General features: G+C 48.6%; 2 protein-coding genes across 2 annotated transcripts in view; one reads left to right on the top strand and one right to left on the bottom strand.

The window, feature by feature from the left end:
• The window catches only part of lmf1 (lipase maturation factor 1), a gene marked incomplete at its 5' end in the record, with an annotated part of 101,303 nt that extends 89,869 nt beyond the window's left edge, over positions 1-11,434 (bottom strand). The window contains 3 exons of the mRNA XM_084322718.1: positions 7,625-7,635; positions 8,619-8,928; positions 11,221-11,434. Of these exons, the coding sequence (XP_084178844.1) occupies positions 7,625-7,635; positions 8,619-8,928; positions 11,221-11,434 (535 nt within the window). The remainder of the gene's footprint in view (positions 1-7,624; positions 7,636-8,618; positions 8,929-11,220) is intronic.
• A 646-nt stretch (positions 11,435-12,080) lies between these two features.
• Positions 12,081-17,413, top strand: sox8a (SRY-box transcription factor 8a). Its single transcript, XM_084323333.1, has 3 exons — positions 12,081-12,635; positions 13,007-13,269; positions 13,781-17,413. Exons 1-3 carry the CDS (start codon positions 12,217-12,219, stop codon positions 14,602-14,604), a joined length of 1,506 nt encoding a protein of 501 aa, XP_084179459.1. The 5' UTR covers positions 12,081-12,216; the 3' UTR covers positions 14,605-17,413.
• Positions 17,414-17,625: the final 212 nt, after the last annotated feature.

Raw genomic sequence — 17,625 nt, 5'->3', positions numbered from 1 at the left:
GGGGCTAGTAGAGACATGTCTCGTCGGTACCATTGAACTTGGCTCCAAGGGGCTTGTCCCCTAGCGCCAGGTCCTTGTCCAATAAGAGAATGAACTATTATGGGCTATAGTAGGCTAAAGGGATATTCCGTGTATATGTACAAGGAATATACAAGGGATATCAAACGATATACAAATACTATTCAATATATATCAATAAATAAATATATATATTCGGTTTAATCTGATCCTTCGTAACAGCCGCCCCCTAATTAGTCCCACCTAATTAGCTAAGCAGAGACAGATTAACCGCACTGTCCTCTACTCAATGTCCGCTGTGAGGGTCAGTCAGTTCACAAAGTCATGGGGTCATGGTCGTCATCGATAGTATCAGGGAGCCTCGGCAGTTCTATTAGCCTCGCCACGGGTCGGGTGTAGGTCCGCCCTTGGACGAGCACTTCAGCTGCTCGGACCTTTCCATCGGCACCGGTGATCACTTTGCTTACGCGGCCAGCCGGCCACATAGCTCGGGGTAGTGACTGGTCGATAATCATGACGACTGTTCCTTCTGTCAAATTGTCTCTCTCTTTTACCCATTTCTGGCGGGTCTGTAGAGACGGTAGGTAGTGGAGTAGGAAGCTGTTCCAAAACTTGTCAGCCAGTACTTGACTGTACCTCCACATTCTTCGGCCGTTCGCTTCTTCAGGCCTGTACATTGTCTGGGGTAGCGCGGGGTCCAACCGCCCCATCAAGAGTGTGTTGGGGGTGACTGGGTCGACATCTGCTACATCACTTGAGACGTAACCGAGGGGCTTTGAGTTCAATACTCCCTCGATCTCCGTGAGGACTGTCATTAGGACTTCTTCCGCCACGGTCTGGGCCCCAAGCACGGCGTACAGGGCTGTCTTTATGGAACGTACTTCTCGTTCCCAAGTTCCACCGAAGTGAGGTGCGTTCGGGGGATTAAACTGGAAGTCAATCTGGGATGGAGCGAGGTGGGTCTTAAGTTCTGGGCCCATAGCTTGGAAGCTCTCTCTCAGCTCTCTTTCTCCGCCTTTGAAGTTTGTCCCGTGATCAGACAATAATGTAGACGGTTTTCCTTTCCGTGATGTGAATCTTCGGAAGGCCATAAGGAATGAGTCTGTGCTCATGGTTGGAAGGAGTTCGATATGTATCGCTCTGGTGGTCATGCATTTGAATACAATACCCCACCGCTTCTCGGTTCCTCTTCCTTTCTTTATATACAGCGGGCCGAAACAGTCCATACCGGTGGAGTGAAAAGGCTTGTCGCCGAGTCGGAGGCGACAGGGAGGTAGGTCAGCCATCCGGGGTATACTGGGCTGGGCTCGCCACTTACGACAGTCTAGATAGGTTCGCTGGAAGCGCCGCACTGCTTCTCTCCCTTGCAGTATCCAATAACGACGTCTGATCTCCGCGAAGACTCTCTCTGCCCCTGCGTGGTGCACATCCTCGTCGTATTTCTTTATGATCAGCTCTGTGACCTTGTGTCGGCTGTTCAAGACTATCGGGTACTTGACGTCATCCGGTAAGTCTGGGGCTCTCCGCAGACGACCACCCACTCTGATGAGATTATGGGCGTCGCTCTCGGGGGCTAGGTGGAGCAGTCTGCTGTCTGATGGGACGGGCTTTGCTCCCTGTAGACAGGCTAGCTCATCGGGGAACGAGTCTCTCTGGGCTCGTTGTAGTAGAAGAAGTTCTGCTTCTTCGTAGTCAGCTGCTGAGATGTCAGTTGTGGGCTGCACCTCTGGGTGGTGCCACAGAAATGTCTTTAGCTGCGCACTCTGTAGGGTGAGGCAATCGTCTATGTCGGGGTCTGTGGAGACGAGTGTGTTCAATCCACAGAACATGTTTCTTGTTTTAGGCCTCCTCTTTACTCGCCTCCCGTGGGGTGGGTGTAGGCCACTCTTCTTCCGGGAGCTTGAGGAACTCTGGCCCGTCACTGTAGAGGTTGTGACGGGTGAGGTCATCCAGGGACATTCCCCGGGTGATGACGTCAGCTGGGTTGTGTTTGGTGTCCACATACCTCCAGCTCGCTACTTCTGTTAACTCTTGAATCTCGGTGACTCTGACTCCCACGAAGACCTTGTATCTGCACGAATCAGACCGGATCCATGTGAGTACGGTCGTGGAGTCTGACCACAAGATTGTTCTTTGCACCGGGATGGTGAGTTCACGTTGGATTAACGTGGCGAGCTGCACTCCTGCTAGGGCTGCGCAGAGCTCTAGACGCGGGATAGATTGTTGCTTTCGTGGGGCTATTCTTGAGCGAGCCAGGATGAAGGCAGTATGTATTTCTCCTCCCTCCTCTCGGGCACGCAAGTAGGCCACCGAACCGTAGGCTACTTCGGAGGCGTCGCTGAATACGTGCAGGTCGATCTTGCATGTCTCTGGCCTCACTGTGGGTGGGAAGTAGCTGCGGCGTATATTAACACCTGGGAGTGAGCGGAGTTCCGTCTCCCACTCTCTCCATGTGGATGCAAGGTGTTCGGGTATGGGATCGTCCCAGCCCTGGTCCTTGTCCCATAGCGCTCTTACAATCATCTTTGCCCTGGTGGTGTAAGGTAGAATACATCCCAACGGGTCATATTGTCTGGCGAGTGTTCTGTATACACTCCGTCTGGTGGTCGGTATTGCCGTCGACCTTCCCTGCTCCTTGGTCAGGGGTTTGTGTCTATAATGGAGCGAGTCTGTTTTGAAGCGCCAGACTAGTCCTAGTGTCATTTCTTGGGCTTCTCCTGGGATGGTCGCCATCCAGGTGTCGCTGCTCGCTGCCTTGTCCTCGGGGGAGAGGCTGCGCAATACTTGCGGGTCGCTGCTGGCCCACTGCCTGAGATCAAAGCCGCCTTTGATCAGGGAGGCGCGGAGCAGCGCACGACGTCGCCAGTCAATTTTCTTTATGTGTCCCGCTGTGATTCGCTTGTTAATCTCAGCGTGGTACACAGCTTCTTGAGCGGGGTCTTTGGCTAGGCGCCGCTCTGTGTTCAATAGATACCGCTCCGTCGCCCCTTTTGTGGCGTGAAAGGTGGGCATTCCCTCTCGCCTCAGGAGTGGAGTTGCGTATCTCATCACTCCGTTGACTGTGACTCTCTTTGTCCCTTGCTCGAGGAGGGTTATGGCGTAAATATCTTCCTTAGAACGAATGTCTTTCTTTTCGTTCTTAAAGGGCATTGTCTCTAGTGTCCATAGCCTCTCGACATGCTGCAGGAGTGTGGTGTCTTCTTCTGTCGCTCCGGAGTGGAGGCAGCTAGTGGCTGCTGTTCGGTTAAGAGACTTGGCGAGGGGGCCTTGTAATGTCCATCCTAGGCGGGTCTCGACTGCTGCAGGACAACCTCTGGGTCCTGTATGGACCCGGTCTATCGGGACTATGAGGTCTGCATGGTCGGAACCTATCAGCAGGGTCGGGGTGGCACCGTCTATGAGCGGGATAGGTAGTTGACGCAGGTGTACATATTTATCCATCAGCTTGGCGATGGGGTAGGTGTACTGCGATAGTCCTATTTCTTGGCTGGTGAAAGCATTAGTAATCCTATACCGTCTCTCGGGCTGCCCGCTTGCTGCGATAGTGAAGGAGACATTCTCGCCCTTTATCGTCTTTAGATCTCTTCTTATTGTCCGAATCGTCATCTGGTTCTCGCTCTCCCGCAGCCCCAGCTGGGCCGCAGCGGACGCGAGGAGAAGGGTCTTCTCTGACCCGTCATCAAGGACGGCGTAAGTGTCCCTGACCTTATCTTGGTAACTCAGTGTTACGCGGACCACCTTTAAGAGCACCTGGGCGCCGCTGCTGCTAGCGGGGTCAATGTACATAACACTTGCCTTTGTGCTGCTGGATGGTGCAGGCTTTCTTCTGTTACTGTCGTGTAGGACATCTAGGTGGGCTCCGTCACACCGACTACACCTCTTCTTGAGGCGGCACTCGGCTGCCATGTGACTGCGCGCACATCGGTAACAGCGCCTGTTGGACTTTATCCATTGACTCACTTCTTCAGCGGTCATCTTCTTGAACAGGTCACATTGTGACAACCAGTGTTCCTTCTCGCAGTACGGGCACACCATCTTCCACTTCTCTTTCATCGAGGGGGTACTGTGGTTCTTGCTGCTCGGTACTGATTCCGATTGGTGCATGACAGTCACCGATCTTCGGCCATCGTTTGCTCTCCTAGGTCCCTCTCTGGAGCTTGGTGTGCTCCGCACGAACGTATCCAGCCGTAGGCTGCTGACTTCTCTCGCCAGGAAGTCGGCTAGGTCTAGGAGGGATGGCTCGGGACCGTTAGGATCACGGTGGTCTCTTTGCCGCCTGAAGCGCTCCTTTCGGGCGGGCGGCAGCTTCTCTAAAATCCTCTCGACGTTCGAGTTTGCGTATAGTTCGTGCATACCCTTTTCTCGTTGCGCCCCCAGCATCCCTACCAGGGATTGTACTTTGATAGACAGGTCGTCTAGTGAGCGATTGTCTGTTGCTGGGGGTAGGCGGTCAATATGCCTTATCTCTTGTATTACGTAATCCCATATACGTCCATATCTTTGGTCTAGTGCTGCTAGAGCCGCTGTGTATGGGGTAGTAGAGGTGGCATAGGCCAGCGCTATGTTGTGCGCTCTGGGCACTTTCAGGTGCTTCAATAGGATAGCATACTTGTGGCGTTCATCAGCTACATCCACCATCATTGTCTCTAAGCACATCCGTAGCTCCGTGTACTGTGCTCGGTTCTCATGGGTGAAGTCTGGAAACGTCGGTGTGCCAATGTATGACGCCGTGGATGGCTGGCACATCGGTGAACGTTGGAAGAGAGGCCTCCTGGGCGAGTCTCCTCTTACGCCTCTCGGTGGGCTGGTACCGGCAGGGTACCATGGCCCGCTGGTCCAGGTACTATTCCTCGGGACTGGTCGTGCGTCATGCTCACCCGTGAATAGAGTCGGGGGTCTGTAGCGCAGAGCCGCGGGGGTATAGCCTGGGCTGTACTGGACCTCCTGGTCCTGTGGAGTAATGTGCTGCTGTCGGGCTTGACTCTCCTCTTCTCCCTCTTCTTCCTCTGCCAGGTCTTCTAGATCCTGTAGTCGTCTATTTAGCCTCTCCACGGTGTCCGCCGTTCCTTCCTTATAGCTGGGTCTCACTTGGACCGGTCGGGGAAGGAGTTCGGAGGGGGGTGTAGGCTCTCTCTGGTGGTCGGGCTCAGGGTCGCTTAATCGGTTAGGGGAGGGTGCCCTTGACCCGTGTCTTGACGAGGCCCTGGAACCCCTTGTGGAGGGAGGGGGTGTTGCCCTGGTGATCAGCTGCTCCATTAGCTGCGCTTGTAGTCTGTCGCGCTCGGCTTGTAGTCTGTCGCGCTCGGCTTCGCGCTGGATGAGAGCGATGTCGCGCTCTGTGGCGCACTGGGCTTCGGCGTGGTCTCTTACCATATTCTCTTCCGTCTGAAGGCGTCTCAGCTCCAGACGTACGCGCTCTTCTTCGCTCCGTTGCTGCGCTTGGAGGCATTCTCTTTCAATGGTAGAATGTTCGCGCTCGCTAAGCGTCTGTGCTTGGAGTCGATCGCGCTCCGTAGCGGCTGCTAGGCTGGCGAGGAACGCCTGTGCCAGCATCCTCTCCGCCTCGCTGGGGGAAGACGCTGGTTGAGGTAAGCCGCTCCTGGCAGTACCCGTTGGGGATGCGTTCCCCTGCGGGGAGTCCTGGAGTTCTATCTCCTCTGCGCTCTCCTCATCTTGTTCCGTGCAGAGTTCCATCTCTGGAGGGTTGTCTTCCTCCCGGAGCTCTTGGGGGACTACTTCTTCGGTCTTGGCGGGGGGTAAAGTCGTGTCAGTTCCCTCCTGGTCCCCACCGTGAGCTTGGTCAGTTACATTAGAACCCACTAGGGCCTCTGTGGTCGGGGTATCCTGGTTGATAGGGTCGGACATAATTTTACTTTCTACTTTTACCGCGTTTACCGTTTGTAGAAGGCTAGGTAGTATACTGGCAGCGTAATCCTCTAAGTACTGAGGTGGCTGTCGTCTACGCTGCGGGCGTTCTACTTTAGGAGGACCGTTTCGTGGAGTGTTCATCATAGGCCATTTCAATATTAATACCACTATATTAATATTACACTAATTACCATCCGGCTCGAAGGACCAATTGTAACTGAGGGGTACAATTCCCTGACTGTATTGATAAGTATGGTATCATTAAACCACTACCGCTTTATGTACTTTAACTACTGGCCATACAGTACACGATATCTAAATATGATGAACACGTTCCCACAATGAAATCGGGTCCACACAAAGGTAATAATCAAATATTTAATATATAGCAAAAGGTACATATAATAGTTACTATTACATTTATGATTTGAATGCACTTGTAAGGCAAATGAGTACTCGTAGGCAAATCAACACTGAATGTCGAATCTCTGGTTACGCAGGAAGCAAGTATACAACCTGGCTCTTAGGGAATTAGATCTATGGTACTCTTAATGATATAGCAGGATATTCTGGAAGGGGTCCTCCCGGTTGTAGGCCGGTAGGGGGGGTAGGAGAGCCGTCGGTAGTAGACCGTCTGGTCAACGATATCTAGGGAGACTTCAAGTACAGAAGACAGTGCAGTAGACTCTTGATCCGCAGATGAATACACCTTGGTTCTCTTGTAGGCTGTAGCTCCACAGTGAAGTGAAGCGCCGACTCAACTTGACTCCTCTCAGGGGTAAATCCAACACTCACAGGCGTCGCCGATTATCCGCTCCACAAATCACAGTACCAAAGCAAATATATTCCAGCCGCATAGGGCTCAGCAGTCGTCGGGTAGGTAATCCAGTGTACATGTCCCTCGGTCCTCGTCTAGATCTCCTCGGAAGAAAGCGCCATGTGTGGTCGGCCCCAGCCTGGATAAGACTCTAGATAACACGAGGAAGCGTTGGAGATGCTGGTCACTTTAGAACTCTAACCGCACGATGCACCATACACGATAGACTATTATTACTTAATAGAAATACGTCGCACTCGACGGTACAGTGCCAAACTCTGACAATTCAGCTATTAATTCGCACGAGGTCTCGATGCTATTCTAAGGCCAAACAGGCCATACTACACCGCACGCGGTATCGTGGGTGAGGCTTCACGTTCTGTTACTTAGTTGGGTAGAAGGGTAAAGGACTAAGGGTCTTCTACATTTACTTGCGCCATATTTATATGCACGGTGAACAAATAGTGCCACTCTCCTTTCGGTAGCCGTATTCCTGCGCAGAGCCGGGGCTAGTAGAGACATGTCTCGTCGGTACCATTGAACTTGGCTCCAAGGGGCTTGTCCCCTGGCGCCAGGTCCTTGTCCAATAAGAGAATGAACTATTATGGGCTATAGTAGGCTAAAGGGATATTCCGTGTATATGTACAAGGAATATACAAGGGATATCAAACGATATACAAATACTATTCAATATATATCAATAAATAAATATATATATTCGGTTTAATCTGATCCTTCGTAACAGCTACCCTAAATGGTATATTTATGTTGCACTTTACTGTTACATTTGCACTCTGGTTGGATGCCAAACTTATTTTCCGGTATACACTTGTGCTGTATAATGATGACAATAAATTGTCATTTGTAAAACTTGCAAGAGTCAATACGCAATACGTAATAGAAGGTGTGAGGTTCACTTACCAAAAGAATACCTGGGGAAGAGAAGAAAAATAAAGTTAGTCCATAATATGAAAAGCAGAGGTGTGGTTCTGCGTAAGCAACAACATCAATGGACAGGCTAACAACGAGGGTGTTACAATATACCAGTATAATAATCCTAGCCCTGCATCGAGGTCAGAAAACCAGTCCAGTGCCCATTCCAAACAATTACTTCAAATTACATGGTATTCTGTACAGTGCTTAAAGGAACACTCGCAACATTTTGGGATATACAGGTATTTGCCATTTTCCCTCAGAGTCAGAGAGCAGATTGATATCAGTTTCATCTCTGACTGTGAGTCAGTTTGAGTTGTTGGAAGTTGTATTTCTTCACTTTTTACCTGAGCTAGGCTAGCTGCTCCCTACTGCTTGCAGTCCGCTAGGCCAACATGCAACTGGACCTCTCTCTCTGGCTACTGGACACACAAGAGATTAAACTGTTTGACTCTGGGGAAGATGGCAAATAAGTGTATTTTACATCAGCATTCAAGTGTGTGTGTGTGTGTGTGTGTGTGTGTGTGTGTGTGTGTGTGTGTGTGTGTGTGTGTGTGTCTGTGTGTATGTGTGTCAGGGGTGCCCGTCTCGCTCCACATACATCCCAACATTTACCTGACAACCATCTCTAACCTTCTCACTGTCTTTTTACTATTATGTACCCTACTACTATGTTACTACACGTATACTACTAGTACTACCTATCATGTTAAAATGTCTATACTACTAGGCACTCAAGAGTGTAACACTCAAGTTCGACACTATTTGACGGACAATGCCACTGACCCTTAGCTGCCAGAGATGGAACCCTTCCAGCTGACAATTTGTAAGTCACTTTGGATAAATGTGTGTGTGTGTGTGTGTGTTTGTCAGGGGTGTCTTTCTGTCTCCTTATACATACATCCCAACATTTCCCTGACATCCATCTCCATGTGTGTGTGCGTCTGTCAAGTGTCTTCATGTGTACATTTCTCAAACCCACCACAGCTGTCCCACGCTGACCAGGGAGTGGTAGAGCACCCACAGCATTGCCATGATCACCATGTTGGCCATGCCCATCACCAGCACGAACCCCGACAGGGCCATCCCCAACAGGGCGATGCCATTCAGGTTGGCGTCCATGTCACTCCAATCCATGAACCACAGGATGGAGGGGGTGTAGGCCAGGGCGGACATGCCTATCTTGGCCCCTACGTAGCGCTTGACGCTGTTCAGGTAGTCCTTGCATGGCATCAGGCCTCTCGCGCCTATCAGCTGCTGGTTCTGGTTGTAGGCGACGCTGAACGCTACAACTGGGGAGGGATGGAGAGAGAGAGGGATGGGGAGGCGATGGAGGGAGAAAGAGCATCGTTTTAGGCATAATAGTCTTGCCCAAAACACACAAAACCAAGTCTATCTCTTTAGAACTGGGAAACAAAATGGCTTCATCATTGATTGATTGATTGATTGATTGAATTGATTGAAAACTTTATTAACAGATTGCAGAATGGGTACAATACAGTACAGCTCAATACACACAATTGTTAAGGGGATGCAGACCAGAGAAACACTTTCGTCTTGTTTACATCAGGGTCCCCCATTTTCAATTCATCATAACATATAATACATGACATACAGATAGACAGTACTGCTACACATTTATGACATACCAGATTTGCAAATACAGTACTGTTTGTGATACAAAAAGAGTCCAGAAAAGGGAGTATATACATTTGACGTCAAAACTGTACATTGGAGGAGGTTGGGTGGGGGGGGTTGGGTAGGAGGGGTTGGGGGGGAAACACTGTACAACTGTACAAGCAAGACTGTACATTGGAATATTGACAACCATACTAGGTAATTTACTGTACATTAGAGGGGGTTGGGGGTGGGGGGGAAACACTGTACAAACAAGCATAACTGTACATTGGAATATTGACAAAACCATACTAGGTAAATGACTGTACATTTGAGGGGGTTGGGTTAGGACATTTACAGGGGCCAGTTTCGAATTGCAGTCTCCCGTAGGTGTTCTTTGAGAGTGGTTTTGAAAGTGGGTAGTGATTCACATTCCTTTACAGCTTTGGGTAGGGCGTTCCACATTGATGTGGCATAATTGCGAAACGTGTTTAGTCCCTTTTTTTTTAGCAGAATCTGGGTTTAACATGATTTGTGGAGCTCCCTCTGGTGTTGTGATCGTGGTATTCACTGACCTTTGGGAAGTATTTTGACATGTACATGGGTACCTTGGTCGTGTAGTGTATCTTGTAGACCAGGCCCATTGCAAGTTGCTGTACTCTGTCGTCTACTCTAAGCCATCCTAGGTTGTCAAAGTGGGCAGGGGTGAGGTGGGTTCTAGGAGTAAGGTCAAGCAGTAGTCTGACCAGTTTGTTTTGAGATATTTGTTTTTAGCGCCTTTGAGGTGCTTTGGTACCATGAGGTGCAAGCATAGTCGTAGTACCCTTGAATGAGTGCTCCTGCCAGAGCACTTGTTACACTGACTGTCTGTGTACATGCACTTTACTGTTACTTTGGTTAGATGTCAAATGCTTTTCGTTGCACTGTACGTGGGGATGTGCAATGATAATAGAATGTAATATAATCTAAACTAATCCATGTCGAATTTAGGGGTCAAATATGCAATGCATTGCATTGTCCAAATAAAAAAAACGAAGCAAAATGAGTGTAGAATCTGACTGAACTCATTCAAGGGTACTACGACTATGCATGCACCTCATGGTACCAAAGCACTTCAAAGGCGCTAAAAACAAAATTACAAACATCTCAAAACAAACTGGTCAGACTACTGCTTGACCTTACTCCTAGAACCCACCTCACCCCTGCCCACTTTGACAACCTAGGATGGCTTAGAGTAGACGACAGAGTACAGCAACTTGCAATGGGCCTGGTCTACAAGATACACTACACGACCAAGGTACCCATGTACATGTCAAAATACTTCCCAAAGGTCAGTGAATACCACGATCACAACACCAGAGGGAGCTCCACAAATCATGTTAAACCCAGATTCGGCAAAAAAAAGGGACTAAACACGTTTCGCAATTATGCCACATCAATGTGGAACGCCCTACCCAAAGCTGTAAAGGAATGTGAATCACTACCCACTTTCAAAACCACTCTCAAAGAACACCTACGGGAGACTGCAATTCGAAACTGGCCCCTGTAAATGTCCTAACCCAACCCCCTCCAATGTACAGTAAATGACCAAGTATGGTTGTCAATATTCCAATGTACAGTTTTGCTTAGTTGTACAGTGTTCCCCACCCACCCCTACCAGGCTCCTACCCAACCCCCCCTGGGGGACCCTGATGTAAACAAGACAAAAGTCGTTCTCTGGTCTGCATCCCCTTAACAATTATTGAGCTGTACTGTATTGTACCCATTCTGCAATCTGTTAATACAGTTTTCAATCAATCAATCAAAACCGCATTTGAATTCCAACAACATTGACATGCACAATGATGACATTACCAATTAAAGCAGTAGTTCGCATTTAATAAAGGTGTTGGTTGTGTGTCTTGTTATCGTGCTGCTATATTGTACAGAACTGTACACACTGACAGTGACCACAGAGTGTCGCTTACAGTAGATGAAGGCAATAGATCGCAGCAGCACGATGCGCGTGAGCCAGTAAGTCCCGGTTCGCAGCGTGCGAGGTCCCCGCTCCTTGTCTTCGTCCTCGCCCGTGTCTCCTCCGTCTTCCTCGGCGTTGTTGTCACTCGAAACAGTCCCCGTCTTCGAAGCACCGACATGTCTTTTCCTCAGAGAGCTCTCCGAACTCTCACTGGGAGTCGCCATGTTGCCACGTGACTAAAACAAGCGAGATTATTGGGCCGGCCTTGAAAGAGAGAGGAGGGGGGAGAGGGGAATGGAAAAAAGCATGAATATGGAAGCTATTAAAAAAAGAAAAAGAAAAAAGCTGTTGAAATTCTGTCTGTTGAAATTCTGTCTTACAACTGTTGTCACTTTGGCAGATTTTATTGTATCACATTTCAGTCACATCTGCACCGCTCTGCTGCACAGCACCTGTCGTCCTCCCAACACTACTAGGCACTATTTGATTGGTTGATTGAGACACTCCTCCTATATTTCAACTTCTTTACAGATACTTTTTATATACAATATATAATGTAATATATAATGTGTAAACCAGATTTACTGTAAATCGCAAGCCAAGTCTGGATGGAAATAATAATGACATAATTTAAAACGAAAACATTATTGACTGAATTGCATAGGCTACTGTCTGTCTCCCGCTGTTCTCTTCATAAAGCCCAATGGGAGGGCCTTAATTGGTGGAGCCAATAGGAAGAAAGGGGTGGAGACGCGCGGGGACAGGAGTTAAACTACCCACTGCTTGCTGAAAGGCACATAGTCAGTGGTATGTGAACTATTGAGTGTATGTCAAGGACGTGATATGAAGAATGATAACCAATAGGCAGGAGATTAACATTTGGGATTTTACTTTATGTTGTGGTCTCTGAAGAAAAAAATAACACACAGCAGTGCGTAAATGCGCACTTGGATAGACTGGGAGAATCCAGGATAAAGTACATCAAGGACCCTTTTATTGATCAAACATGACCGAGGAACACAAGTCCTTCACCGACCATCCGTGCAGTCCAGCCGGGACAGGCAGCTCCGTTTCCCCGGAGGGCTCAGACTCGGACTCCCCGAACTCTCCCGCTGGCTCCTCCGACGGACAGGGTCCGGCGCGCCGCCCGCCTGGGATTAGTAAGCACAAACCGGACAGTGATCCCGAGGATGACCGCTTCCCCGCCTGCATCCGAGATGCGGTGTCGCAAGTGCTTAAAGGTTACGACTGGTCGCTGTTGCCGATGCCGGCTCACGGGGAGAGAGGCTTGAAGAACAAGGCTCACGTCAAACGGCCCATGAACGCGTTCATGGTGTGGGCGCAGGCCGCGCGGAGGAAACTGGCCGACCAGTACCCGCATCTGCACAACGCGGAGCTCAGCAAGACTTTGGGGAAACTCTGGCGGTGAGTCGCCTTACCTAGGCCTACTAACAAATAAAACTAACATTGTATTTATGAGCTAAAACTGAAGTCGAGTTATTCTTATTATTGCATGGCCATGGCCATAGCCTACAATTATGCACAGCAGATGTTCTGATCAAGGTGCCACATATCTACTATTGATTTGGCTCCCCCACACATTATATTGTGTGTATACTGTATGAGCTGTACAGCTGTCTTCTTTTTTTTTATGTAATTTATTATTACTATTATTTTTAAACTTCATTGTGCTTTTTAGAATACCCATACCGTACACATATCCTCCATCCCTTAAAATGTATCGTTACATATAATCGCTGAGTATTCATAATGTATTCGACACCTCTCCTCCCCAGCCTGCTGACTGAGGATGAGAAGCGTCCCTTCATGGAGGAGGCCGAGAGACTGAGGCTCCAGCACAAGAAAGATTATCCGGATTACAAGTACCAGCCTCGGAGACGCAAGAGTGCCAAGCCGGGCCAGGAGGACACAACCACCAGGGCTGACCACCTGGTGGTCCGACAGCACCCGCAGAGCCACCTGTACAAGACCGAAGCGGGGATGGGCAGGCTGGCCGGCATGGGGGACGTGCACCATCATTACCATTCAGAGAGGACAGGTGAGAGGTTTAGTTAATGCTTTTATCCAAAGCGACTTACAAGTTCTGTACATCAAGTCAGCAGGAAGGGTACAACTCTGGTGGCTAAGGGAAAGTAACGTTGTTCATCAAACAGTGTCGAACTTCAGTGCTACAGTCTTGAGTGCATAGTAAAGACATATTAGCATAGTAGGTAGTAATATAGACATATATTAGCATAGTAGGTAGTAGTATAGACATATTAGCATAGTAGGTAGTAGTATAGACATATTAGCATAGTAGGTAGTAGTATAGACATATTAGCATAGTATGTAGTAATATAGGCATGGTAGATTCCTTAGTAGAATACTAGTAAAAGACAGAAGGTTCGTTTTTTAGTTTTTTGGGGGGGGGGTTGATTTAATCTATATCTTTTTAGTAAGTTATCTTTTTGGTAAGTTAAAAGTCTCAATGTCCCAACCTACTGTACATAAAAATAGCCCCACTGGTGCTGAATCTGACGCAGGTTTCCATGTGATCTTATGACCTCCAGGGCAGCCTCACGGCCCGCCGACGCCTCCCACCACCCCCAAAATGGAGCTCCACCTCGGGATCAAACACGAGGGCCACCGGTCCCAGGACAGCAGCGCCGGGCCCAGCGCGGCCACCGGTCGCCAGAACATCGACTTCAGCAATGTGGACATCTCCGAGCTCAGCACCGACGTCATCAGCACCATGGAGGGCTTCGACGTGCACGAGTTTGACCAGTACCTGCCCCTCGGTGGTGGCCACGGCTCCTCAGACCACCACGGACCCGGCAACCCCCCCGGGTCCCTCGTGCCGGGCTACGCTCACTCTCACTCCCCCTGGGCTCTCAAGGGCGGGCCTGCAGCCGGAGCGCCTCCCTCCTCCTTGTCCTCGTCGCCGTCTAACGACGACGCCAACAAGGCCCGCGCCGGCGGCAGCCTCAGGCCACAGATCAAGACGGAGCAGATGAGCCCCGGCCACTACGGCAGCCACTCCTCCCACTGCTCCTCCTCCTCTCCTCCCCCGCTGCCGCCACCGCCACCACCCCACCCTGAATACACCTCCCTGAGCTCAGCCTCCGGCCCTACATCCACCCTCTCCTCCTCCTCCTCCTCCTCCACCTCCTCATCTTCTTCTTCCATCACCCAGTGCGACTACACCGACCTGCAGAGCTTCTACGGTGCCTACTCCGGTTACCCGGCCGGCCTGTACCAGTACCCGTACTTCCACTCCTCCCGCATGCCCTACGGCACGCCGCTCATCAACAGCCTGGCCTTGGCACCGGCCACAGCCCGCAGCCCGACGGCAGGCTGGGACCAGCCCGTCTACACCACGCTCACGAGGCCTTGAGAAGAGAGCAAGCACGCTTCGTCCTACAGTCGACCGAGCAGTAACGTAGTGCGGTACGGTATACACTGTAGTGACCGACCCGAAGAAAGTGGTTACGTCTCGGTCGTTGTCGTGGTGCAGTGCTGTTGTATTTTGTGAACTGTCTGTATCATTGAGGACTTGAAGCGAGAAGACTCTAAGCTGGAGTGAATGGATTCCACGTGTTATGGATAAGACAGTAAGGACACAGCACCCCATGCTGTGATGTGGCTTTCGAGCAGTGCCTCTCATATCAAGACCTGGATATTTAGGCCACGTTCACACTGCAGATGAAAGTGGCCCAAATCTGATTTCTTTGCTCATATGAGACTCACCAGTTTCACAACAGTAAATCACATGGAATCTGATCTTTTCAATTCTCATTTGGGCCACTTTCATATGTGGTCCTAAATCAGATACAGGTCATATTTCGTACAACATGACCTCACTGTTATGCGACCTTCATGCGACTTTTACGTCACTCTAGTTAATTTGCGCATGCGGGTCAGTTCAGGAGCGATACCAGTTCCCACTGGAATCTGATATTGGCCACATTTAAATTAAATTGAACAGCCAAACTAAAATAAATCAGATCTGAGCAATGAATCAGAATTGAGCACTAAGGCTTGCAGTGCGAACGTAGCCTTAGATACATATGATTCCTCCGTGAGGAAGCAAAAAGAAAAGAATGGACCTTTGACCTTTTGAGTAAGCAGTTTATATAAATACACATGTTTATATAAATAGTTCTAATGTTCAAATATTAGATTTGTATCTATGTTGTTAAAATTGACGATCCCCCTTATTTCAGAATAATATAACACTTTGATGTGTGGACTGGTCATTCTGGACGAGAAGGAAACACAGCGACTCCAGATCCCGTACGACCAAAGTGCTTCTTCACCGCTTAGCCTGTAACCCTCTGCTTCGCCGTCTGCTTCTCCTCATCGCCGCTTCGCTTCCAGCTTCTTAACAAGTCGACAGGTGTTCCGGTTGCGTTTCCTGCGTCGGGGGGGATTAGCCGATTTCACGGTCGGAGGAAGCCAGTTGTGCTGTCTGCTCTAGGTCCCTGACGGACAGGACAGCTGGACCAGGGTTTCTCCAAAAGTGTCCTTAGCACCAGAACCATCTTCGTTCTGTTAGCTTATTATAACGCAGTGAGGATAATGTTAGTGTTCTTAGCTGCTTTTGGGAAAACCATAATAAAACGTTGAGAGGAGAGAGGGATCACCTCGCGGGTGGTTTGGAGGTGAATGGTGTACTCATCCTCCATTGGAGAATGCGTTTAAATGTGTAACATTTGAACAAAGGGTTTTATGTTTCATCTCACAGCGCTAGTGCCAGGGTGCTTGCTGCTGCATCTGCCTGTACGTGTCAGCATCTGAGGAGGGCGCAAGCATGTCGCTTCTGACAAGAGGTGGTCCTGGTTCACAGTCTCTCAGACAAGAGACATATGGACCATTTCCCCAGAGGGGACAGCCCTCGGAAAAATTAGGAGAAGAACAGTTTTGTACATCTCTGAAGGAGTACCCCGATCCAGACTCAGACAATTGGGTTCACTTATAAAATTGACCTATCTCAAAGGGTTGATAATTGAACCCTTGAGATGAGATATGTCCATTTCGACCCTTTTTGGATGGCCCATGTATTTGCAGTTGTGATGTCAAACCAAATTATACTTGCAGTGTGAATGTGATACGTCACGAGAACGTACTCAACCTCTGCTGTCTTTAAACTATGAATGTACTGTACACAACACTCTAACTTACCATCTGTAGATAATAAAGTACTCCACCTCTACTGTCTTTAAACTACACAACACTAACTTACCATCTTTAGATAATAAAGTGCTCCACCTCTACTGTCTTTAAACTATGAATGTACTGTACACACAACACTATGAATGTACACAACACTCTAATTTAACATCTGTAGATAATAAAGTACTCAACCTCTACTGTCTTTAACTATGAGAACACAAATGGTAAATGGCTGCTTTTTTATATAGTGCTTTTATCCAAAGCGCTTTACAATTTGTTATTCACATTTTACCCATTCACACACCGACGGAGGAGGCAACCATGCAAGGTGCCAACCTGCTCATCAGGAGCAATTAGGGGTTAAGTATCTTGCTCAAGGACACATCGACACACTGCCCGGGAGGAGCGGGAATTGAACCGGGAACCTCCGGATTGCCAGTCTGCTCTACCTCCCGATCCACTGTTGCCCCCACACAACACAACACTCTAACCTACCATCTTTAGATAATAAAGTACTCCACCTCTACTGTATTTGAATTATGAATGTGCACAACATTCTAACTTACCATCTTTAGATACTTAGGATTTAAAAACATCCTTCATCTAAACACCTAAAACGGACGTTGTCTGAGCTATTCAATCATATTGGAATTATAATGTTGGATTACTTGTCTGCTGGCTTTACAAGTACCGTACAAAATAACGAGATAGCAACCTTAATTATACAATGGCATGCAAATATATTGATTCTGATTGGCTGAAACAGTCAAGTTAGCCATTTCGTATAACACACTCCACGTGACCCCAGATCCCTCCCACAACCGAATTACTTTTTTTTCTTTTTTCTGAATGACTCCGCCATAGATAGACAAATGGAAGTATGAATATCTTTTGAACGAATCCTCCAAAAAAGATACAGACAACTGTTAGTCGTTACACATATGTTGGATTATGTAATTGGTTTGTCATGACCCATTGTGAAACAAAAGATTTTTTTTTTTTTTCAGACTTGGATCTACTATTGGATCTACTTTCTCTGTGGATGGTTTTGTGAATAAATCTACATTATGCTTCAATTACTGTGTGTTTATTGTTTAGCAATAAGGTTGGGTGAATTCGGCCTTTGTATAAAAGCATTACATCACTTGAAGTCGTGTGTTATACTCATTAGATCACGCCTAGGGGTGTTTGTTAGGCCTGACGCGCAGGCCTAACAAACACCCCTAGGCGTGATCTAATGAGT

Source organism: Notolepis coatsorum (genome assembly GCF_963971535.1).
Source record: "Notolepis coatsorum genome assembly, chromosome: 10".
In the NCBI taxonomy this organism is placed as follows: Eukaryota; Metazoa; Chordata; class Actinopteri; order Aulopiformes; family Paralepididae; genus Notolepis; species Notolepis coatsorum.
The sequence above is the reverse complement of the archived record's forward strand: the minus strand, read 5'-3'. Positions and strand labels throughout refer to the sequence as shown.

Excerpts from the sequence above, each read along its gene's own strand:
- sox8a (XM_084323333.1), top strand. The coding sequence starts at position 12,217 with ATGACCGAGGAACACAAGTCCTTCACCGACCATCCGTGCAGTCCAGCC. Across the intron at positions 12,636-13,006 it reads ACTTTGGGGAAACTCTGGCG|CCTGCTGACTGAGGATGAGA; the intron begins GTGAGTCGCCTT and ends TCTCCTCCCCAG. Across the intron at positions 13,270-13,780 it reads TTACCATTCAGAGAGGACAG|GGCAGCCTCACGGCCCGCCG; the intron begins GTGAGAGGTTTA and ends TATGACCTCCAG.